We start from the raw sequence: 26836 nt of genomic DNA, 5'->3' as shown, positions 1-26836 counted from the left end.
ATTATCAAGTCAATACTGGGGATGTGGCGTATGGCATGGATTTCTACACAGGGAGGGCGATTTGTTCAACATAAGATGCAGCATTCAAGTTCAGGAGAGTCTCTTGAATGCTGCCTTCAGGTATGGCATGGAAAGAGGGCATTTGCATTACTTTCACCATAGTAAAAACTGCATTCATGGTCTGGAGAGGGCACTTTTTACAGGCGGATAAAAGGGCAGGGGCTCAAGCCCCCTTTGATGTCTATGTGTGCACGTGCCTGGTGTTAAAGCTGCGCTATGTAACTTTCCTCTTCTACCACAGATTTGAACCCAGTTTCCTTTGCAAGTACTGACATATTTTAACCATTGAGCTAATAGAGCCGACCTGCCTGCTTGCTCAGAGGATCAATTGAATTGTGACCATCAGGTCAGAATCAGTGTCAGATCCTGTGTCCATAGCAGGTGAGACATAATCTCATACAGTCTGCAGAATGTAAGCACTGAACATGATTAAGTGATAAAGCGGATGTGAAGGCTTATTCTTCCCACTTTCCTTTTCGTCTGTAGCCTACAGTCGCACAACGTTATCCTAATATAAATATGAATCATCTAAGTGTGGCGGAGAGAGTCGCAGCCCCAGCCTGAAGCCTCAAAAGTCTAGTATCTGCTCTCTTTCCATAGGGATATCCCTTTGGAGTGATGGTTAAGATATTGGACTTTCACACGGGAGACCCGGGTTCGAAACCGGGTGGGGAGGTTCAGATCACCTCCGTTACATTGGTGCTGTGACCCGGATTTGGGCTTCCCCTTAGGAGGAGGTCAAAGGGGGGTGAGTGTGGCGGAGAGAGTCGCAGCCCCAGCCTGAAGCCTCAAAACTCTAGTATCTGCTCTTGACCCATAAAGATAGCTCTTTAGAGTAATGGTTAAGATATTGGACTTTCACACGGAAGACCCGAGTTCGAAGCCGGGCGGGGAAGTTCGGATCACTTCTATTACTTAAGTGATAAAGCGGATGTGAAGGCTTATTGTTCCCACTTTCCTTTTCGTCTGTAGCCTACAGTCGCACAACGTTATCCTATGGATTTCAGGAGGTGTAGTTCCAGACTGTAATAGCATTCAGGAGAATTGCCACAGTCTAAAAGCGCCAAATTTTGCACAGATGTAGCCCAGGCAGGGCATGCTCTGATGATTCAGCTAGGGCGCCCGAGCTGATGACCTTCCGGGTCGCCACAGCGGCCAAATCAAGTTGGCTCCCATTGACTTTCTATACAGGAGGAAAATACAGAGAAAGAAATCTGCTTTAAGTAGGATGTGAGGGGTCTACCCATAGGGGTTTGTCATGATGCTGAATCCATTGCAAGCATTTGTTTTGCACAAAAAACATTCCTTGGGCTATAAATGGCCCCAGAAAACGCCCACAAAACTGTGAAAAGTGATGACTCATCACTTTTCATCACTAAACCATCGTTTTCTGGGGCCATTTCTAGCCCAAGGAAAAGGAAAAAAATATTTTCTCCCCTTAAAGGAGTAGTTCACCCCCAAAATGACTTTTTTTCTATTGATTAGTCACGCCATGGAGACTAGAGTTCAATAATATTTTTATTTTTTTGTCGCATTCCTAAGACAAAAATGTGATAGCAATAAATGTACCCCCATTCGTTCTGGAAGGGGACCCGTTTCAAATCGGGTCCCCACCCGGTATCAATGGGGGTAAATTTACTCGAATCAAATTTTTGTCTTAGGAATGTGACAAAAAACTAAAAATATTATTGAACTCTACTCTCCATGGCATGAGTAATCAATAGAAAAAAAAGTCATTTTGGGGGTGAACTACTCCTTTAAGGCCCCGGCCCGCACTAACTCATACGCTGAATTAGCGGTGCCCAGGATCTAACCCATGACCTTGTGGTCCTAAGGTGAGCGCTCTACACTGAGCTACCCACACAAAAACACACCTGAAAGGGTATTTTATGTTTATTAAAGAGCTGGAGAGCAGGGACTGGAAGACCACCAGTATAGACGGGTTTCTGGTCCACGTTACTGATAAAACTAGATGTGTGAAACCAGCGCTCCCCAAAACAACAGGTTTGGGGATTGGACGGAATTGATTACATGATACAGTCAGCTGTGCATTTAGTCTCAATGTTTGTAAACAAGAAACAGAGCCCCAAAATAATTTGGAGGTCCCGACCCACAGGTTGAGAAACACCAACCAGTTACACTGGATAGTTTTTTATCCCACCAAAATAGCTGTCACATTTCTAAGCCAATAATTTGATGGCCAGCAGTGGTTCCTTATGGAGACACAAAGTTCCTCAAATTATTGGCTTAATAATGTGACAAAGAAATAAAGAAAAACATCCATGAATCCTGTCTCCATGGGTGAGTAATCGATAGAACAATGTTTTTTGGGGGGTGAACTATATCCCTCTAACACTTAAAAATACGTTTTCAGGCCAAGGACCCCTTAGTTGAGAGAGAGATGAAGCAGGGACCCCCACAACCTTTTCCCACATAGTTTCATCGTTTGACAGCACCATCATCAGTGTATTTTGGATTCATGTCAATTTGTGTTTTCAGATATTTAACCACTTGAACCGTCAACATTTAATAAACTTGACCTTTCACTAGTCTGCTCTTTGCCAAAAATAGCCGATCTACAACGCCTCGCACTGCGAGGCGATGTGAGCTTGTAGATCTGCTATTTTTGACTAAAGTTCTCAGAATATAGACACTAGAGTTCAAGTGGTTAATACCAGTAAGACTCCCTATTCGGGAGATAAGCGACCATAGGTCGCTTATCGCCACAAATAGGGCAAAAATGTGTTTTTCCAAAATCTTCCTGATCCATGTTGATGACATGAGTGTAGACATACTGTGTGGTGATTTTCGTGATTTTAGGGCAAAATCTGTAGGAGCAGTGTCCAAAAATGTGTTTTTAAAAATCGGCCTGAAGGTGGCGCTATATGGGACAGATTCATGTTGATGGGATGAGTGTAGACATACTGTGTAGCGATGTGTGTGATTTTAGGGCAAAAACTGTAGGAGCAGTGTCCAAAAATGTGTTTTAAAAATCGGCCTGAAGGTGGCGCTAGAAGAGGGCCATGTGAGAAATGAGGGGTGGGGTCTCCGCGTTGCCTTGGTGGACGAATAGGTACCGGCCCCGGCTCTCCCGGACGCTCCTAGCCCGAGTTACGGCATTTTATGTGAGCTGCAGTGGAGGGGGTCCTCCACTGGGGGCGCCACCACTTTTGCATCCGTTCTGGAGCACCAGGAGTGGGTGGTCCCCAGGAATTCCCCGTGAGCAGCCCCGTTGGGGTGGTCATTTTTGCACATTTGGTCATTTTTTACACCTGGGGGTCCCCCAGGGACCTGGGGGTCCCTGGAGCTCCGGGGGTCCTTGGAGGTTGTAGTTTGGCAGGTAAGGAGTGTGTGTGCAAAATTTGGCATGGATGGGGGCAACGGTTGTGGAGATATGAGCAGGGCAAAAGTGTGACGTGTGACAGACAGACGGACGGACAGACGGTGGAGGTTTTGATAGTAAATGCGACCTACGGTCGCAATAAAAAAGTAGGACAAAAAAACCTTCTAACACTCAAAGATTTGGAGGACCCCCTGTAGTAACTCCATGGACCCCCTAGGGGTCCCAGACCCCCTGTTGAAGACCCCTGCTTTAGGCATACTTGTTGCTTCTTGTTATATTACCTACTTATTAGCCTACGTATTTCATTATAGTCTACCTTGGTATATTAGCTTTATTAGCTTTTTGAGCGGTGCAAACTGCTCCTTTAAGTGGCTGTGCGTGTGTCCGTAGCCTTTTTCCTCAGCGTTTTGTCATAGTAAAATGTGTGTGCGTAGCATCATGTTTGTCTCGTGATATGTCATATGTCGTATGTCTGTAGCCTTTTTCCTAAGCGTTTTGCCATAGCAAAATGTGTGTGCGTAGCATCATGTTTGTCTAGTGATGTTATATGACGTATGTCTGTAGCCTTTTTCCTCAGCGTTTTGCACGACCACTGCTCACTTCACATTGGGTGTGATTTTTTATTATGTTGGATAGCCTATTATTAATCTGGTGGAGTCTGTCTTACACAGATTTCACATGAGAGCATGTCACAAATAAACCTCTTTAATAATCTTGAATTATAGTAGTTGGCAGGCTATAGTTTGTGTGTTTCACATGTGACATATGAAATAGCATGCATTCCATTCCAGTACAATAGCATAACGTTGTGGCACGTGGTGCTGCCTGCTCCATGCAGTGCCAGCTCCAGCCAGCAACAGATCCTTATATGATTATGAAGTGAACGCTACATTATTTACAGATCGCAAAAAAACAGGTGCGTGGTATTTTGGGACTTGTAGTCCGGCGTTGGGGGCTGGCCGAGGTGTCGAACAGAAACCTCGTATCTCCTTATTTGAACTTGTTAATGGGTTCCTTTCCTTTCCCCCTTGTAAATGAATGCCTTGCTTCGTCGTACAACATTGTTACACAAAGTGCAGCTGCAGCATTATGTTGTGTGAACTAGTACGTCTATAGATGATCAACTGTTTTCTGGAAATAACATTCTGAAAGTGAAAGTGCATGGTTTAGTGTGTCTGTTGGGTTTGTATCATTCTGAACCAAAGAAAGGTAGACCTATGATTTGTTGTGTGTGACTATAAATAATAGCCTATAAACTACAATTTCATTGATTGATTGATTTAATATTTTATTAGCAGTTTGCATAGGCAAGGACAAAGTGCAGGACAGTAGCCTTACAGTTCAGATACAAGGATTTAAACCACAACAAATCACAATGGCTTGTTTAAATCTGGTCCTTTTGTATAGGCTACTCAATTAACAACTCAAGTAGGCTAATACAGACAAAAAAGGGGTTTGTTGTGAGTTGTGACTAAATAATGAAATAGCCTGTAAACTACATCAGATCCATTGGAACAAGAAAAGCAAGTCAAATAACGTTTTTGGAGACAACATCATAACATAGGCTACAGCAAGGGTCTTCAACAGGGGGTCCGGGACCCCTAGGGGGTCCTCAGAGTTAGCCTACAGGGGAATTTTTTTCTATTTAACCACTTGACTATTGTCCATATTCAGTGAACTTTTTGAAGCCAAAAATAACAGATCTACAATCTCACAAAGAGCTGGTAAAGAGCTTTGGTGTAGAGGGGGAAAAAGAGCAGACTAAGTACAGAGTGAAAGGTCAAATATCTGAAAACACATTGACATGAATCCTAAATACACTGATGATTGTGCTGTTAGACAATATGGACAACTATATGGAATCTATGAAAAGGTAGTGGGGGTCCCTGCTTCATCTCTCTCTCAACCAAGAGGTCCTCCTTGGCCTGAAAACGTTGAAGACCCCTGACATACAGGGTTTCCACCTGACAGCGTCGCTTCCATCCATCCCTCCCTGGTTGAGAGTAACACGACCCTGAACTCCAAGTCCCATGGTGCACCGCGGCCCTGGGCCAGCGTAGACAGCTGATCGTTGGAAGGAACAACAACAATGTCTGCCGTGAGGAGAGAAGCAGCAAGGCTCTCAAAGATGGAGCATCAGTGCAACGAGGAGGAGCAGAGACCCTCCACCGGGGGATCGAACAGGTAACGGACCGCTCGGCCAAGAGGCTTTAGAGGAGAAACGTTTTAAATGGATTTCATACTGGTGTGTGAGTGCGTGTGTGAAGTGAAAGCATCTTTGTTGAAGAAGTGTGAAAATACGACCTGTCGCACACAGTGTGCTGCCATCGTGGTCGATTTTTCGGCAAGATCACTGCGGTACGACTGAGTTATAAGGCAGGAAGTTACAATGTAACAACTTGTTTTAATGTAACCGTATAAAACGGTGGTTATACAGTGTAACCAGTTTAGAGGCGTGCATGTGTGTGTTGCATCACTTGTTGTCACCATAACGGCCTCATCCATTTATAACGGCTTATTACTCATACTTTACCCCCTCCTCGTGTCATCATGGGATGCGTTTCATATTAACTTCATTTGTCACGTTCTCAAATTAAACCACACATTACCGTACATTTAGAGGTTGTTCCTTGCCGTTGTGTGACTGGAATAGATACAATAGACCTATAATGTGAATTATGAATTGATTGATTTGATTGAATACTTTATTACCAGTTGGCATATATGAAAAGCACATGACAGTACAGTTCAGATAAGGTCTACTAATAGGATTTAAACCCAAGATAGCACTATGGCTCGTTTGCATTGAGGTCCTTTTCTACTCTAATCCATAGAAATGTTACTGGGTAGCCTGCATGTTTTAAATATGAGAGTGGCAGCAGGCCTACAGTTTTCGTTTATTTTATTTTATTTTCCAGATATGTGGGTGGTGCATAAAATTCCCCAGTCCCCAAGTTTATAGTTTTAGGGACAGAAAGCAGACCTTTATCGCAGATGACCTGCAGGAGATCTGATGGTTCATGATATCGCACAAGATCAGAAATGTTTTAAATCAATTATTGTAAGCAATCCCCAAAAATGAGTTTTTTCTATTGATTACTCACCCAATGGAGACTTGAGTTCAATAATACTTTTTTGTATTCGTCACATTCAAAAATGTTATTATTGTGCATCTACCCTCATTGATCCCGGATGGGGGTCAATGGGGGTACATTTATTGTAATCAAATGTTTGAATTAGGAATGCGACAAAACCCCCAAAAAATATTATTGAACTCACGTCTTCATGGCATGAGTCTAGAAAAAAAGTAATTTGGGGGGTGAACTACTCCTTTAAGACAGTGAGAAAGGAGGGCATTTGTAAAGGTTTGTTATCTAAAACTAGTCCTTACCCGTTCAAAGATATGAGCTCCGAAATGATGTGCATTGTGTGGGTTATGGGGTGTGCACTGTGCACACAGTATATGAGGGATGGAAAGTAACGTTCTGGTGCTTGCATGATAATATGTAGGAGCATCAATGTAAGAAATACCCGTTTCGTTTAAAGGCTACAGAGATACTGTGTACCGATCTACATGACAACATCTGAAAGAGGGCCAGCCAACACCCCCCCCCCCCCCCCCCCCCACACACACACACACACACACACACACACACACACACACACCCACCCACCCACACACACACACACACACCCACCCACACACACACACACACACACACACACACACACACACACACACACACACACACACACACACACACACACACACACACACAGGCACACACACACAGAGCTGGTTAAACATGTTGCCCCATGCTAGATGCAGAATAGATATGCCTCATGCTAGATGCAGAATAGATAGTAGTTACACCATAAAAATGCTAATATACAGCATATGATTTGTGAAAGTGACAAACGGGCTTCACAGTTATGTCAGGTGTGTTTCTAATGGTGATGCGATTTCAGATCAATTGCTCCAGCCACTGAGGAGAAACGCTGTGACAGACAGACAGACAGACACTCACTCAGACATTCGCAAAATTATAGTATAGATGCTGTTCACATTCTTATTTCCAATGGAAAGTGACTTTTGTTTTCAGTAACAAAGGAGAAGAATGAGCAAGGTTAAACAGTGACAAGAACCTGGGAAAACAAGTATTTCCAGAAACAAATGCAGGGAAAGTACAGAAAACGCTGAAGTTTTTAAATGACACATCTCATGTACTGCAAGTCTGGCATGGCATGTGTCAGTGAGTTTGTCTGAGCTCTAGTACCAAAAAAGAGAAGGTGCATCAATAGAAGGGGCGAATTAAATATAAGTATATATACATAAAGTGTCTTACAAAAAAGAGACCAAAGCAGTCAATGCTAGTTAGTGCAACAAGTATCTCACTGTCATTGTTAAACAAGACAAATACTCAGAAACTACTAACACAACCTAATAGTGCAATGTCGAAAAACAGTGCGAAAAAAAAACAACAGAAACAGCTCAGAGCAGAAGAAACTAGGCAGCGTGTCACCGCAAGACGCACATGAGCACTCTCCCTGGAAGGTCCTTAGAGGTCAAAGTCAGTACAGCAATAGTTGTGGAAAGATGCATTGATGATTTACATTTTTATTAGGAATAGGAATAATAACCTCTTGAGACATATATCATCTGGTTTTCGAGGGGGATTCTAAACACAATGATACAATGTATACACATTTAGGAAAAAAATAAAACCAAATCAACCTAACAATATAAAATATGACAAAACAAGTAAACAAACAAGAGAGACGATAACAAACAAAAACAATTTAGTCAGGAACACTCGCGTAAACGCGAGTGTTCCTGACTAAATTGTTCAAATCACAAGCCTATTCCAGACTCTGATCAAAAGGTGGAGGTTGGGGTGGAGGAGGCAGCTAAGCAGCAGCGGATCCAAATCTTCAGGTCCAAGACAAGCAGAGCTGTATATCGTCACTGTCGGGAAGAAACCTCGTATCTCCAAGTTTCAAATGTGTACGTCTTTTCACAAAGTAAAGCCCTGCTTCATCATACAAGGCCGTCACAGAAAGGTAGTGAAAACGGGCACGTACCTTTTAGGCGAAGCCCGAACTGGCGAAGTGGGGAAATGTCCGATACCGTAGCGATCTGGCGAACGTCTTCTGGACAGGGCGTTTATCGTGCGCTTGCCCAGGCCTTACGGCCTGGGCATAAATATAACGATTGCATTCACCACAGCTTCGTAACTCGCGCGGCGCTCCGCCGGCCGTGCGGCCCTGGGTCCGCTGGCCTTCGCGCCGCTTGCAGTGTCGTGGACAATCGATTCGCCAGATCGCTACGGTAGGAGACAAATCCCCACTTCGCCAGTTCGGGCTTCGCCAGAACAGGACTTTCCCGTGAAAACAGCAGATCTACAAGCACACAAGATCGGCTGTTTTCACTAGTTTAAATCATTTTTAAAATGATAAATACAAAACAAACGGTTTTGGACATACAAGGTTTCCACTCGACAACAACGATATAGTCATCATCATCATCATCATCATTTATTTAACTCACGACCATAAGCACAGTTTCATTATATACATAAATAGTATACAATATATAACGAACATTACAATAATATTCAAACAGTCGTAACAGAAAAGTGGGCATGGCTTACATTATTTGAACAAGAGCAAGACATTATTTAGGAAAGCTCAATAACTTGCCTTGTCAGCCTGTAGTAATAAAATCAGTTTCCACACAGATGGATGTGTTATATAGTACTTTGGCAAGTATTTTTGTCTGAAATTCACATATAATAGGTTTCCTGCACTCAAACAATACATGGAACTCATCCCGACTCTGTTGTCATTGGTTACACCCCTCCACTTAGAAGTCATTATAGGTTACAAAATCTCTGGCTTCTTTATATCTGCCAGTAACCTTTGGGATTCTTGTGTTATTTACTCTGAAATTACAGATGGCCCTTCTATAATTAAGGCTTTCACACAGCAAGTATGTTCTAGTTTAAACTCCATATACATTTCACATGATGTCATACTGCTAAGTTCACTTTTTCCAGTTTTGCAAAAAACTGATCTTTCAGCCTTTGTTCGACAGTTAGTTTCAGCCAGTTAACGTTGCATTTCTGGGTCAGCTAGATATAGGACAGACCTAGCCTAGGGTCCCTTCACTTTTCGGAGTTTGATCCGGTCGGAAGCGGAAACCACTTTACGTCATGTTGTAGTCCTAGACGGACTACACTTTGGCCGGAACTATCAAACCGGATTCAGTTTTAACTCAAAATATTCCCCTGCATCCAAGGACATACTTTTAGGGCCTACCTAATAAACCCCTTGATGCAGCGTAGTTTTGCTTTTGGAAAATTCGTTTGGTAGATTCATCTTTTAGTCCAACTCGTAGCAACTGGCAAGACTACACTAGGCTACTCGAGCATTTTAATAAGGATTGAGGAAACAAACGGGGGGAAACAAAACAAAGCAACGCCGCTTATTCTGCTTGTGGTTTCCGCCCTGACCGGATCAAACCGCCCGTTGTAAACAAGGCGAGGTTAGGAGGACAGACCACAGTTGTCCAGTATCCTCTTAACTTGAGAGACCCATGGTGACACATGCAAGCCGTTTTTAAAGGAGCCTCCCTTACGGAGCGTGAGCTCTGATTGGAGGATGACAGTGTGACGTGATGACCAGCAGATCTGTGAATGAGGAATAGGAAAAGGAGCTGACTGACACAGGGGTGTCGCACCAAATTGACGCCCCTGGACTGACAGCGGAGGCAGGCGAGGCTCACATGTCCTGTTAAGCTTCTTTAATAAAGAATGGATCATAAATTCAATGTCATACATGTTGATAGTATACACAGTATATTTAAATTCCATTAGCATTTTAAAAGATGATGGGAGTATATCCTCTATTACTATAGGTCTACTATTATCATACTTTGTACTTTAATCATAGTGAAAAGACTTCAGTATTCCTTTATGGCTCCATCAATGCTCTTCAGTCACGGCATGTTTCCCTTCTTTCTCCTCTGGGTGCTCATCCCTGACTGGGCCACAAGAGGGCGCCGCTACACCGGGACATGACGTGTGGCTTCTCTTGGTCGCTGTTATTGAGTTCTTGTCATTATAATAAGCACCAATTACAGACATTTGAAGACAGTGAACGTTTGTTACATGATGAAATAATGTTTGCAATACTACATCCAGATAGATAGATAGATAGATAGATAGATAGATAGATAGATAGATAGATAAATCACTGTAAAGTTGTCAGAAATAGTTCTGCATTTCTCGAGAGCACTCAGGTTGAATGTGTGAACATAGTTGTGTGTATGTGTGCACTGCAGGTGCACACATGGCTCCACCGTACACCCCGTTACATAACATGGTTTATATACATAGCAAGGCCTTGACATTTGGGTCATGTCCACATGTTGAAGTTATGGCCTCGTCTGAAACAGTATCTCTCTCTAGACATAAAAACTGTGCCATCAACAAGCAGTGGTGGAAAAAAGTACTCAAATGTTTTACTAAAAGTATCAATACTGCATTGTAGAAATACTCTTTTACAAGTAAAAATCTGGAATTCAAAGCTTGTAGATCTGCTATTTTTGGCTAAAGTTCTCAGAATATGTACGCTAGGGTTCAAGTGCATGCATATAGAAAAGGAGAAAAACGTTTTCTATCACACAGAGATTTGGAGGACCCTCTGTAGTAACTCTGAGGACCCCCTAGGTCTAGGGGTCCCGGACCCCCTGTTGAAGACCCATGCTTTAGGGAGTGATTCGTTATTATATAACGTTAATTGCACTAGTTAAACTGATTGAAGTGATTTTAGGTTTGTTAGTGTTTACTGTTTATACACAGCAGCCATGCACTGGTTTGCACGTGTTTGTGTGATTTACATTTACTTTGTGTATTTCGTCACATGTTGTATATTATTTTCATGATTCCACAATTAGGGGAATTGCCTTTGGGCTTCTAAACTACTCCTTCACAATATGGCTGTATTTTCTTCAGTTTATTTGTAGTAAATACATGAATCAACAAACCTCAAACTCCTCAATATAGAACTAGTCCATGAGCTAGACCAAATGTGAGGGACACCTAAGGTGAATAAATCTCTTTTGTATAAGTTTGTTTATAGGGTCCATATAAGTACTTTGAAACATGATGGCCTTTTCAAATAGGTAGCTTTAATAGTTTTTTGGGACAATCATTTTCCCATTAACTCGCATTATAAGCAGAGTAAAATTTTGTGCAGTTTATTGTATCTGGTATATGTAACATTTAAGCTTGATTCACACTTATAATCACACACACACAAAGGCTATGACATATAAAAGTATGTTACAAAATTATATAAATATGTCGGCCTATAATAACAATAATTTGCACAATTAGCAATTTATTACCTAAAATAAAAAACTACTATCGTATTGATCTAAATTAAATTCTTATCTTGCCATAACTAAATTATTACATCTTTTGTCATTAAGCATATTTGCATAAATTATGAAATAATCGGGCTGAAACCCAGACATATCTACATAATATATGTTTTGCTTTTAGTTTATTGAGAAGGATCTTACAGTCTATGTCAGTTTAGATGTCCATAAAATGATATCTTGTCATAAGTCACCAAGGTGACAGGTCACCTTGATGACTTTAAACCTGGGACAAGCCTTGAAGGTATCAAACCCTACTATGCACAAGACATGGTCTGTATTCATGCTCACAACTGAAGCTGAGGATGCCCAGGTCGTGGACAACATGCCAACAGATGACCTGTCACCTTCTTGGGTGACAGGTCAAAGAGGCCAAAATTGGAGTAATGTGACACCTTCTGCTGGACCTAGTTAACAGTCTTGCTGTAGTGTTTTGGATGAATTGAAGGCGATCTATGGAAGTTTTATTGAGGCAGGTGAGAACTGAGTTGCAATAGTCAAGGTGGGAGGACACAAAGGCATGGATAATCATTTCTAGGTCTGAATGAACAATCAACCAACCTAAGTTTCGCAATATTCCTAAGGTGGGAAAAGAAAACAGGTGCGTGTTACAGATTTTATGTGTGAATCGAGGTTCATGGCCTGAAAAAAAGAATTGACCCCAAGGAAGGTCTGGAAGACTGATAAGCTTGGACCTGGCTCTGTAGGAACACACACAGCAACTAGAGATGGGTGGACAGCACTGAGGGCTGCTGGTAACACAATAGATGGAAGGTAGTTGGCTTGATGAAGCCTGGAATGAGGCACATATACCGTACTGTACGCTATATGGTCCCACCACAATAAGGCTTATCCTTGAAGCAAAGCACAAGAAGAGGGCCCTAGAAGCACACAGGAAAACAGTCCAAGCAATGTTTGACCTCTATGTGTAAGAACATGCAGACTAGTCAGCACAGCTAGTTGACAGCACAGCTAGTTGACAGAACATGCAGACTAGTCAGCACAGCTAGTTGACAGAAGATGTCAACCACCATCAAGAGGTGGAAAATGAGCAGCAGGCCTTGCTAGCACAACAAAGTCCTTGAGGAAGAAAGAATACAGTAATCCTAAATTCCCTCTACACCTTGGGAACTTCTCAACTTCACCTTTCTTCTCTAATTCAAGTACTTATTTGCTCATGACAAGCAGACATATGGCAGACTGATTCTCCTCTAAACTGCATAAATGAAGGCCCTGCAGACCACACAGATATAACAATAATTCAGCAATGGACATTTCACTTTTAATAAGACTTAGATGACATTCTGTGCCACTGGGTAGATAATGCACTTGAGCACAATCACATGTCACTGGAGGCCTTGTGGACATTATTCAGAGGAGAGAGCAAGGTCATGACATACTCAAAAGGTTGTCCAACCAGAAGAGGACTGAATGGCGATGACTTTGCAACCAGAATGTTACCACTGAATGTTTCCCCTGCCAACAGACCAAAGATTATAGTGAAATCTATGTAATGTTTTGACATCCATGATCTCCCATTTTCCATGAAGTAGCTAGGCCACATGGAAGAAGTGGTACAAAACTTCAGCTTGAATCTACTGAACCTGATATGTTTGTTCTTTCAATTAAATTATACCATCAGCTATGCAATCTGGTGTTGGAAACAAGAAATGTACTGTATAATTCTCCTAGAAACAATAGTGCAGGTACTGTAGTTGGTGCAGTGAAACCTAATCAGTGAGAGGTGGAGGCAGATGTAGAAACTTATAGTATAATATACTGAAAGTATAATATGGAGTTTGATTATGTTAATTGATTTACCACTTCCTTCGTTGAGTCCCCGTTCTATTTGTTGTGTGCTCCTTTTTCACTCTACACCAAATCTTTTCAATACCAGTTAAGACTCCCTATATAGCTGTTCACATCGTGTCACAATGTGAGATGTTGTGAGCTTGTAGAGGGGAGCGCTTCACTGTTTCTACATGTCATCTTTTCGACACCCAACTCTAACCCTTACCCTAACCTCCGTGGGGTGAGTCGATAACCCTCCGGTCGAAATGATGGTAGTTCGAAAGAGTGAGATTTTACCCTTGTAGAGATGCCATTTGTTGAATGTTTACCCTGTGCTAGAGTTCATGTGGTTAAATAAGTGAAATAAGTGAATGAAAGAGGTTGAACAATGTTTTTTTTCCCCTCTGCATGACATGTTTTATTCAAAAAACAGTTAGACCTTTTTGATTCTGTGGTTGGTGTCATTGAAGGCTGATAACTGTGACTAAGCTACCACTTGACTTGGGGAGGGCTATCATGCTGAAATATTATCTAGGGATATAGACCTTTTCAAAATACCAAACTAGATTTATTCACCTTGAATGTCCCCCGTTAGTGAAAATTCAGAAATGGGCTCATGGACTAATAAGTGAAAATTCTGTTCACAACATGAAAAATCACTGTGTCACAACATGAGGTGTTGTGAGCTTGTAGATATTGAATGTTTGACCCAGAATAGGCATGCTAGGGTTTATGTGGTCAAATAAGTGAATGGAAGTGATTGAACAATGTTTTTTCCACTTTCTGACATGTTTTATTCAAAAAACAGTTAGACGTTTTTTGATTCTGTGGATTTGTGGTTGGTGTCATTGAAGTCTGATAACTATGACTAAGCTACCTCTTGGGAAGGGCTATCATGCTGAAATATTATCTAGGGATATAGACCTTTTCAAAATACCAAACTAGATTTATTCACCTTGAATGTCCCCCGTTAGTGAAAATTCAGTCCGGGGCTCATGGACTAAACTGCATAGGCGTAACAGTAGAGTAGAGAAAGCATTGTAAATACATTGTAAGTACTGTACATTGTTAATGGTTGCATAAATCTCTTAGCATTATTCACTCCAAGGTGGGATTGAAACCCTGGAGGGAGTGTGTCTGTGTTGTGGTTGCCATGGAGCCATGTAGCAGAACCACTGGCACAGCAACAACAAGCTCAGGGACACACCTTGTTACATTTTGTGATAGCAAAATGTCTTTAACTAGCCCCTGGAAGTCACTTTGGCAGTGACGTCAGAATGGAAAGTGGATAAATGTCACTTGATGATAAACGCGGGCGGTTCTCTCGGCTGGCTCCACGTATTCTATTGAAGTCAGTGGGCGCCGCCCCCGCTCAGCGTGCAGATCATGTGGAATCAACTGCTCCTCTATCCGTGGGCTTTGCTAGTTGCTTTTTCGCCCCCCTTCTTTGGTTTGGGAAGGGCGATATACGTGTCGGAAGGTATTTGGCCGGGCGGAGCCAGGCTGTCTGCACATATTTTAGCGTATTTTAACGAGGCTTTCTCCTCGTTAGATGTGGAATCGAGCGCCACAGCCCACCAGCCTTCCCTCATTTGTGCCTCGGCAAGTTTCGCCCTTCCTCGTTTGTGCTCGGCTCGTGCGAGCAGAGGCGAGCGATTCATTGCAGCAGAGGAGGAAAAAACGGTGAGTGGTCAAGTGGCTGGCTCAAGTTAACATTTCCCATTTGGCAATGCTTTAGATGACAAGTCGATACAGCGTACACAGTACACTATCGTTTTACTCACGTTCAGAGCGATTTTTGGGACTATAGAGACATTGACAGCCAAGAAAAATCCATCAGAAGGACTTCGCCGTCGGAAAGTTCACTTATTATTAAGCACCGATGTGCTCGGATATTTTTAATTTTTCAACACACCCATAGAGTTATCTTACACCACGGACAACCGCTTTTCGCTCGCGTCGCGCGCGTGTGTGTGTGTGTGTGTGTGTGTGTGTGTGTGTGAGTGAGAGTGAGTGAGAGAGCGACAGATACAGACAGCGTCTATAAAAACTGCGTGTGTATGATGTTTTAAGCATTGTTGTTTCCCAAGTACTGGGTCTCGACCCACGGGTGGGTCGCGGAATGGGACTGTGACGTGACGTGTGTGTGTGCCAATGTTATGTGTATTGTAACTGCGTCTTCTATTGCAAACAGTGCTAAACTCTTCAATCAATCAATCAGTCTATACAACAACCTCGCGAATTTGCCTATACAGCCCCCACCCCCACACCACGCAAAAGTCCTCAATTCAACATATAGGCTACGTCAGTAAAAGTACAAAAGTATTGACTTGATTTCATAGGCAATTAATTGTTAGCCTACTGTCAAATATTTTGTCCCAGTACAGTTTTTGCTGAAAGACTGTCAGCCCAGACTACACTGGACACCTTACACATGACAGTTCCTGGGTACCCAAAAAATATATGTAATGTCGGTACTGTCTATCGGTTCCTAGATGTGATGCGCAAAAAAAAAAAGACAGCACAAACAGCACAAATTGCACAATCCAAGCACCGCGATGCGTCGAAGCATAACGCTGGAGCGTCTCTGTGTTGAAGTTCGGCGGTCCTTCGGGCCACTCACCTCTAGAGTTCGGGCCACTTCTAGAGTTCACAGCAAGATACTGTGTGTGTGTGTGTGTGTGTGTGTGTGTGTGTGTGTGTGTGTTGGTAAAATGAAACTGAATTCTCCCCAAACATTGGCAGGCCTATTATAATTATAATAATAATTATAATTATAATAATAATAACACAATTAGGCCATAAATGTGCAATTATGCAACTGGAGACATATTACCTTTTATTACCCAATAAATAAATAAATAAAGAATGTTTAAAAATAATGTGTGTGTATATATAATTAAAAAAAAATCTCTATTCAGTTTCAGCTAAAAATATATATTTTTAACCATTTTGGAACCGAAATAGGAACCGTTAGGAACCGGAATCGATAAGCAGAACCGGAACCGGAATCGTAAAAATCCAAACGATAACCATCCCTTGCCTGAGCACCACTAAACCCCTTATGTTGATCAAATATAGAGCAGTCGTGCCTGAGCGCCCACAGGGCGATCTGTTTTTTTTCCAACCCTGCTGTCCTCTGCCCAGCTCAGCCTCTGGCCGGACACCTAATTGTCCGGTTTTCAGAGTGGTGTTATTGCTTTAATGGTTACATTTACATATCTCTGCTAATCTCCCGTTTCATTGGTATAGAAAAATAGCAGATACACAAGCTCACAGACACACACGTGTGTGCATTTCATTTATAGAGCTCGCTCGGCAGTCATCGCTTACACTGAACGCTCCGGTCCACCGTCACTCCTCCGTCCTCCCACGCTTATTGTGGATGAAACCACGGCGAAAGTAGTTAGATGAACTGCAGCTCAGATTTGCCCAAAAGACGCCGAAACGAAACGTCATTTAGCCAACAATGGAGCAAAGTAAATTAGTTAATAAAGAAGCGCAGAATTGACGAGTATTATCATGCACTTTGCAGCACTGTGTGCAGTGGCGTAGGGGAGGGGCACGCATCCCCCGCAATGCAGAGGGGGCCCCCACACAGCACACACCCAAATGCTCCCTACTGCTCCAGTCTAATTCTCTCTCCCCCTCCCCCGCCTGCTGGCCCAGTCTCCACACAGCTGTGTGGAATGTAGTTAATGAGCACTCCTTTAGCTTTCCCTTACCAAGAAAGGAATATACATTTACTGCACCCAGCATTTAGCTAGTGGTCGTGTTGGAGCGCCTCAGTCCGCCAGCAGAGTTCATGTGCAACTTCTTCCAGAGAGATTGATTGATTGAAGACTTTATTAGAAGTTTGCATAGGAAAGGGTACAGTTTCATGACAGTACAGTTCACTGGTACAAGGTCAACTAAAAGGAGATCGTAGTAAGCTTTTCAGCTTATTTACATAGGAAACCTTTATGTATGACTCATATAACATTGAACAGATATAACTCCGTCATCATTGCAAAAGGGCCCCCACCCCCCTCCTCGCAGGGGGGCCCCACAATTTTCAGGAATGATGTCAGCAAAGAAAAGGTAGAACGCAATGCATGTTTAGGTTTTCCTCTTGTCACTAGTAACAAAATAACTGCAGCTGAGCATAATTATATCCACAAGTCTCCCCTTCTCTTCCCCTCTCTCTGTTCTATTATTTGTGCTATGCCAGTCATGTGGATTAGATTTCTAATGGGACAATTTAACTCAAGAATAATTGCAAAAAAGATACAGTGTAGGGCCATCATGAAATAAAATAATTCATGAAGGGTATTTGGGTGCATAATAAATAAAGGAGGTAGGCTAGTCTTAGTTTCAGGGCCGTGCAGCCCATACAGGCAAAATAGGCAGCCGCCTGGGGCCCCACACAGGCTGGGGGCCTCATGAGATTTTTTTTTTTTTTTTTAACTAACATGGGCATGGTGATTCAGCAGTGATTCATGGTGGTCCATTGGCTAATAAGTGTCAATTTAGGGGTCCTTGACATAAAAAGTGGTGTAACTTGGAGGGCGCTGGTTTAAGCTTCGCTTGTTTAGCCTTGGATCAAGACAGTCATAGGTCAGTCTTGTTAACTCAAATATTTACTTCTGGGGGTCCCTGGAACAAAATATTTTGGGATGGGCAGGCCATGGAGCCGCTCCGTGGACCAAATACATATCATTTGTGCATTTCCAGGGGTTAGCTGACATTTGGTGGGTGAACACTAGGCACAATCATTGTCATTTTGTGCCATACATTTTAGGCAAATTACCCCCCCGGACCCCCTGCGGCTTAACACATTAAGAAAACAATAAGCAACAAAATGTTATTATTGAAATATTCAATTCTAGTTTAGAATGTATTTGTCTTTCTTTCTGACAGCCAGCCACGTGCACACATAGACATCAAAGGGCCCTCTCCAGACCATGAATGCATCAAACAGGGTTCCCACGGTCATGAAATTCCTGGAAATATTTTGAAATTAAAAAAATATTTTTCCAGTACTGGAAAAGTTTTGGAATTGATCAAGGAAAAAAATAGGAAAAAATAGCTATGCATTGTCTTTGGTTATTGATTTTGTTAATACCTCTGAAATGACAAATTAAACATTGGCCAAATTGTCAAATATTAGAGGCAGAAATTGTAAAAATAGCAGATCTGCATGCTCACAAGCATGTAGATCTGCTATTTTCACAATAAAACCGTGTTATACAAAATTCCTCAACTCTCTTCAAATATGATTATTTCAGGGGGTCACTGGCTTACACTACCTGTCTTTGGGCATTGCACATAGGAGTAAGCACCTCGTTATTGAGCTCAATTATTGTTATATAGTCCTGGAAAACGGGTTAAATATTCTGGAAAAGTTTTGGAAAAGTTTTGGAAATGATGTGTGGGAACCCTGATCAAAGGGCCCTATCCAGACCATGAATGCACTTTTTACTATGGCGAAATAAATACAAATTCCCTCTTTCCATGTAATACCTGAAGGCAGTATTCGAGAGAATTGCCTTGTCCAAACCCTCCTGATCTTGGATGCAGCATCTTATGTTGAAAGAATTGCCTTCTCTCTGTGTAGAAATCCATGCTGTTACACCACATTCTCCAGCATTGACTTGATTATGCTTAGTTCAGTGTGGTATCAATCACCGAAAATAGCAGACCGAAAATAGCAGACCGAAAATAGCAGCCCTCCAACAGAGTTGACAGTCGTCTCTGAATCATTTTTTAACAAACAGAAAAACTGGGCTAAAACACCTACTGTGGATGACAACACTGAATTATGGGGGCTTGGCATTGTGAGCTTAGTAGAATGTTAGCCACCCCCCCAGAATAGAGGCTATAGGCTAGGATTCAAGTGCTTCTGATCTCTGTCTGAGAACGATATGTTTTGAGAACCATATGTTTGTCTGTACACGTTTTGAGCTCAAGGTGTGTGCGTGTGCGTGTGTGTGCGTGTGTGTGTGTGTGTGTGTGTGTGTGTGTGTGTGTGTGTGTGTGTGTGTGTGTGGGGGTGGCAGGGTGTGTTCGTGTGTGTGCAGTGGTGTTAAGTATATTTAAGTACTTAAGTACAATTTGAGTTATTTGTACTTTCCAATATCCAATTTTCTACTCCACTACATCTCGGATCCAAATATTGTACTTTTACTCCACTATTTGAAAACTTTAGTTACAAGTTACTTTATAGATTTTGATTATTATTATTACAAAACATATATTAACCACTTCAGCCCTATATACATTTCGGCCGTTGAAATTCTGCATAATGAGTACTTTTACTTTTGGTACTGCAAGTACATTTTGACACCAATACTGTTGTACTTTCACTCAAGAACATTTTGAATTCCTGACTGTTTTACTTGTAACAGAGTATTTTTATGTTGCAGTATTGTTACTTTTACTTGAGTTAAAAAGTGTGCGTACTTTTTCCACCTGTGTGTGTGTGTGTGCGTGTGTGTGTGCGTGTGCGTGTGTGTGTGTGTGTGTGTGTGTGTGTGTGTGTGTGTGTGTGTGTGTGTGTGTGTGTGTGCGCACGCCATGCGTGCGTGCGTGCGCAGCTGTGCATGGCATGCGTGCGTGTGTGTCTCACACCCCAGGCAGTCAGCTGACAGTGTGTTGGAGCGGTGTAGTGTAGTATGGTGTTAGGTTTCATAGTGTTGTTGATGTCATGGTGCTCTGCTGTCTGTGTGTTGAGACTCCATATGTCTCACATACACTACACTCATATCAATGTGTGTACTGTATGTGTGTATGGGTATGTGTGTGTGTGTGTGTGTGTGTGTGTGTGTGTGTGTGTGTGTGTGTGTGTGTGTGTGGGTGCGTGTAGCGGGGTGGGTACATGTGTTTCCTGCCATGATACTGATACAATTCATTGGTACTAGGGATGGGACAATATGAAAGTTTCATATCACGATTATTGTGTACCAAAGAAATCGCGATTTACAATACCAGTAAGACTCCCTAATCGGGAGATAAGCGATCGTCACGTTGCATAAACAAATTTTAGAAGGCAATCGTAGCCAATCAGGAGGGAATATGGGAAATGGGACAGATCCATGTTGATGACATGACTTTAGAGATACTGTGTACCGCTTTGTGTGATTTTAGGGCAAAATCTGTAGGACCAGTCAGTGTCCAAAAATGTGTTTTGCAAAAATCTGCCTGATGGTGGCGCTAGAAGAGGGCCATGTGAGAATTGAATTGGAGGTTGTGATTTGCCGGACAAAGAGTGTGTGTGCAAAGTTTGGCATCGATAGGGCCAACGGTGGCAGAGATAAGAGTAGGGGCAAAAGTGTGACGTGACGTGACAGACAGACAGACAGACTGACTGACGGAGGCTCCCTATGGACCCCTATGGCTGCAGCGGAGCGTTGGCCTCTCACAGCCTGAAGCCACAGGCTAAACCTATAGACTATTCCTGTATGTCTGCTTCTCTGTTCCCAACTGTCTGGTTGACTGACGTTTTCATTGACAAGAATGCATATACGTACATGAAGATATATATTTGTGCATATCTCTGTACAGGAGACAGAGAGAGAAACAGACAGACAGGCAGACAGAGATAGGGCCTACTGGGGTGGGACGATAAGCGATATTATCGTTTAACGTGATAAAAAACACTCGTCCTCCGGATCGATTGACTGGGATCGATTCACCTTTTATTTTTGCCTGCATATCCGGTACCACTTATACCCTCTATTGGTAAAATGTACTTATAATATACGTACTTGATTTTTTTTTCACTCTCTTATCAAATGTCTTTGGCAGATGTTCCGCCCCAGGATAATGGATTTTGATTATGGCGATAATATCGTAAATCACGATTTCTTTTGTCACAATAATCGTGATATGACATTTTCATATCGTCAGCCCATCCCTACAACAGGCCCAGGTGTTGTTCCAAATTTAGTCCACACACCTCCCTGTCCCAACAACTAGGCACTGGAGGACGGGACAGCCGGGCAGGCAGAGGGCATGGAATTGAATATACAAAAAAAAAAAAGCATACTTAAGGCTTTATCAGAGTCTGAGGTGAAGTGCTATCACCTCAACTTTTAGGTGATAAGCTATCACCTAAAGATGTGATGGCCATCATAGTCACAGACTCACAGTGAAGTCCTATCACCGCGCCTCTGTGCCTCTGAAACGAGGGGGCACACTGATTGGTCAAGATCGACCAATCAGTGAACGGGGTGATGAGGAGATGTCTGAAAGTAAAAACAGAGGAGAGATGTCTAGGTCCACGGTGATGGCTCTTCACCGCGGCTAATGACGTAATGTTGTAGTTTTCTGACTTTAAAAGACTACACTGCCGTGACAAGCCATCACCACGGACTACACTATGATAAGGCCATTACAGTTACTCCAATGCCTTCCCCATCCCACCTTGACATTTGGCAAAAATAGATGTGTAGAAGGGGAAAAGGGGGACCCCCACCCTCCTGGCCCCCAAACTGTGGAACGAACTCCCCATCGAAGTTAGAACTGCAGACTCACTCACACAATTTTCAGAGGTTAATCTGAAGACTCACCTCTTCAGACTCCACCTTAGCCCTGTAGCCCTTTCCCGGGGGCCGCTCTCCATTCCGACATGTCGCCACTTCGACATTGACTTCTTATTGTCGGAGTGGCAACACTTCCATAGAGGTTAGGTTTAGGGTTAGGGTTAGGTATAGGGTTAGTGTCGGAATGGAGACATCGATGACTGATCCTAGATGATCCTAGATGACTGAGGCACTGCACTGTCTCTATGCATTAGGGATGGGACGATATGGACATTTCATATCACGATGATTGTGATGGTTGTGTGGGGGTCCCTGCTTCATCTCTCTCTCATTTAAGGGGTCCTTGGCCTAACAACGTTGAAGACCCCTGTGTAAATTGTAAGCAGGGGGGGGTGGTGGGACAGGACCGGTCAGTCCTGTGACCACTGACCACCAGCTCAAAGGTCAATCAGAGGTAAAGCCCCTCTGCGTTGCGCACCAGAATCAAGTTATCTCTAATCTTGTTTGTGACTTGACTGTCTATCTCCAGGCCTGTCACAATTATTACATAATAACCGCCTGATGATCGCACTTATTTGGGATGATTGCAGTAATGTTTTGCATAATTCGTCTTAAGGGATTCTCTGTTTTACAGTCTGTTCAACAACAAACACGTGAGAACAATATGTCGTCTCTGTCGCGTGGAAACCTCATACTATTATGTCCGAAACTGTTACTTTTTAGAGTTCGGATAAAAAAAACAGCAAAAGTAGAGCAGTTCTGCAAGCTCGAAACGCGGCATAGAGCTTGTAGATCTGCTACTTTTGATGCGTTTCTGTGGCGCTCTTGTATGATCAAGTGGGGCGTTCACCGTTCATTTAGGAAAAAACACAAAAATGTACAGCACAAAGTTCTGTATAAAAGGTGCTTAAAGGAGTAGTTCACCCCCAAAATGACTTTTTTTCTATTGATTACTCACGCCATGGAGACTTGAGTTCCATAATACTTTTTTGTATTTGTCACATTCCTAAGATCACATTTCTTTTTTTGTAAAACTACACTCATTGATTCCAGATGGGGACCCAAATGCATTTGGGTCCCCATCTGGAATCAATGGGGGTGAATTTATTGTAATCAAATTATTGTCTTAGAAATGCGACAAATACAAAAAATATATTATTGAACTCAAGTATCCATGGCGTGAGTAATCAATAGAAAAAAAGTCATTTTGAGGGTGAACTACTCCTTTAACTGTTCTGCTGCTGTAGACGGCGCTCACCGTCATTGAAAGGGTTAATACCATGGCGCCGTTGACGGTGAGGACTGTGAATCTTACTGTATATACAGTAAAGATATTATTACTTACTTAATGTCGCTCCGGTCCCGCCCGCATCGGTAATGTCGGCGATTTGTTTACAACGCACGTTGGGCGTGCACGCGAAGTGAAGCTCCTCAATGTTAAGTCAATGGAGAGGCCCATAAAGAAACTTCATTTAAACAAAATAGCCATTTTGAGACATTTTGCAGCAGATCTAAATGTAAACAAGGCACAAGGCAGGGCGCAGCCATCTTCCTCTTCTTGTCCCACACTGTCATGTGACTAGATGACGTAATCGTTGCCGTCAAGTGATAATCCAAAAAAACAAAAACAACCCCCTTCCAGCCCTTCAAAATAATAGCGGCGGCCTATGGAGGAAACTGCGTGGCACCGAGGCACCAAGCAACCTTCAGATTAAGGGGGCACTATTAGTGTTAAGAACTCTCCAATGACGTAAATAAGAGGAGGTGTGCGTGCGTGCGTGCGTGTGTGCGTGCGTGCGTGCGTGTGTGCATGTGCGTGCGTGCGTTGAGTGTTTTTTGTGAATGTTTGCCGTGCGTGTGTGTTGAATCTGTTGATTGGACATTTAAAGCATCATCCTTCAAGTTCATGGTTTCCCTACAGACATTGTCTGCAGATGAGGATATTTTTGGAACAACAGAGCTGTATACACAGTGATGTCACCGTTGTGTTTAGAGATGTGATCATTGAGCACTCAGAGAAGCACTCTGAAGCCAAACACTTCCTTTGCTGCATGCACTGCTCCCTTCTGTGACAGAGTTGTGTGAGTGCTAGGGGTGTAACAATACATTTTAACAGCAATACGATGCGCATCACGATACATGGTTGACGATATGATACATGGACGATATTGGTTCATTCATGGCGATACGATACGATTGGATTCAATGATTTAAAATCAATATGGTAGCTATTTAGCAAAGAAATGAAATCTGTGTAAACGTGTAAAAAATCTATTATTATGGATATAAATAAGTAAACACTGTGATTCTCTAGCAAATACATGGACATTGTATTTGAACACATATTGACAAACCCACCTTCACATGAACACAGAGATTACACACATTGCCACAACCAATAATAATTTTAATAATGTTGGTATAAGAGCAGCAAAAACACTAGTATATCTGAACTGTCGCTGGAGTAGCGGGAACACTGCCGCCGCCTCCTGCAATGCTGTGGCCCTCGGCTTGGTACACTAGACATAATTCGGCCCTTGGGGAAAACTAATTGGGGAACCCTGATGTACAGTGTATACAGTGTATACTGTACACCATGTACAGTGTATACCACCTGTATGTATGGTGGTTTGTTTACTGTCGAGTGAGAAAACAACATTAGACATTAAGCTAATTAAACATGGTCTCAACCCTCAGTTTGGGAACCACTGCCCAAGTGCCCATCACCGATTGCTGATGTTTTGACCATTATTCTTTCCAAGAAGATCTTCTATTCTACATATCTTCTACATATTGTCTTTGTATATGACGGACAGATCACAATGAGGTAAATTATAGGCTACCAATTGTCTGAAATTGATTGATGTCACTGGAAAGTTTCCACTTGGTAGAAGATTGTGTTTTTCTATCTGTCATCGTTCATGTCTTATCTTGCCTATCAGTGTGACTCGCCTTCAAGTCACGGAATGACACTTGCGTAAATTACTGTGCGCGCGCGCGTGTGTGTGTGTGTGTGTGTGTGTGTGTGTGTGTGTGTGTGTGTGTGTGTGTGTGTGTGTGCGCGTGTGCGTGCCTAATAGGCCTGTCACAGTTATTTCACAATCACCTGATAGGTGATTATTTGGGCTGTTAACCTCAACTATATCGCTTGCACGAAATGAACAGAAATAAATGCCACAATTACCATCATTATTTCCCCCGTCATTTTCCATGCCCTTTTAACCACTTTCAACCTGGTGTTCCTGGGCACAAACGGAAAAAAGAAAAGAAAAGAAAAAGGAGAAAACGTGGTTAGCTTGTAGATTTTAGGCTATTTTGGAAAATGTTTAAGTAATAAACCTATTAATTGCCTAATAATTTGAGTATAATAAATTTACCCCTATTGATTGCGGATGGACAAAAAACTAAAAATATTATTGAATTCAAGTCTCCATGGCCTAAAAAGCCAAACATAATTGTCATCTTTATTTATATGTTCCAGCATTCAGTTAATTGTCAACTAAATTGTGATTACCGTGACAAGACATGTACCCAAAACAGTACTAGCGGGTGATGGTGTTTCCAAAAACAAAGGGCTGTCACGAATTTGGCCTTAAATAGATGAGCATCTGTCTGTCTGCCATGAAACCTGTTGTTTGTTGATGTCATCTGTTGTTTTAAATGTTGAATGTATATGAGACAAAAGACAAATCTCCACACTGTGGACAAATAAATGAAACTAACTAACTAACTAACTAACTAACTAACTAATACAGGTGTCGGGAACTACACCCCTCACAGCTTTTAAACTTCAATCAGTCTGTGTTTGGCTTGAACCACTGAATCGCTTCGTGGCTAACTATTATCCTTTTTGTTTCACTTGTTAGGAGCGTAGGTGTTTATATGTTGGTTCGGTGTGTTGAACACAAGCAAAGCATGAGGCAGAAAGTCTTGAAAGAAAGGAGATGAACAAATTGACATTTATAAGGAGAGAGTCAGTGAAGGAGAGTTGCTAATGTTCATCGGCAGTGCGGTTGGTGGGTTTGCATGTTTGACACATGGCAGCAGAGTTGTTGCAGCTGCCACTGACTTAGCACTAACACAGAGGGAGGGCTTAATGAAGAGCTAATATACATTAGTCAAACAATACAACATCAGTGGAATGTTGCTGACAGTAGCCAAGAACACACGACACCACACCCACACAGTGACTCTGCACTGATGAAATATTTCATTAGCAGCACACCAACATACCAGCTCCCTTACTCAAACTAGAGGCCCTTAAAAAGTGATGTTGAGTTTTGGTATAGCCTAGGGTTGTATAGGAACCACTTATAAAAGCCCTAGTACAGGGTTCCACAATAGGCGGCCCGCGGGCCATTTGCGGCCCGTGGGGGGGGTTCTGTCCGGCCCCCAACAACCCTAGTCAAAAAAATATATATATTTTCGTGGAGTACAAATCTAATTTTTTGTTTAAGTGAGTAATTTATGTCAATTGATTCATGCCCACACACGTTTCTGTGTTATCGCAGCTGTTGTATCCTACTGGCTCACCTGCCAGTGAGGAGCCCCCACCGGGAGGACTTGGCACCTTGTTACTACTCCTCCCACCTGACCCCAGCCTGTAGGAGTACATACTCCACCTTTAGAACCGAGTTTAAATCGGTCCGGCTCTGTTCAAACTACAACATGACGTCA

At 42.5% G+C, this 26836-nt stretch overlaps 1 protein-coding gene across 1 annotated transcript in view; it reads left to right on the top strand.

Annotated features, from left to right (window-relative positions):
* The first annotated feature begins 5472 nt into the window (after positions 1 to 5472).
* The window catches only part of uckl1b (uridine-cytidine kinase 1-like 1b), a 93812-nt gene continuing 72448 nt past the window's right edge, over positions 5473 to 26836 (top strand). Inside the window, exon 1 of the mRNA XM_080733419.1 lies at positions 5473 to 5587. Within this exon, the coding sequence (XP_080589545.1) occupies positions 5493 to 5587 (95 nt within the window). The 5' untranslated portion in view covers positions 5473 to 5492. The remainder of the gene's footprint in view (positions 5588 to 26836) is intronic.

The sequence above is a fragment of the Nannobrachium achirus genome (genome assembly GCF_963921795.1).
Source record: "Nannobrachium achirus genome assembly, chromosome: 9".
In the NCBI taxonomy this organism is placed as follows: Eukaryota; Metazoa; Chordata; class Actinopteri; order Myctophiformes; family Myctophidae; genus Nannobrachium; species Nannobrachium achirus.
The sequence above is the reverse complement of the archived record's forward strand: the minus strand, read 5'-3'. Positions and strand labels throughout refer to the sequence as shown.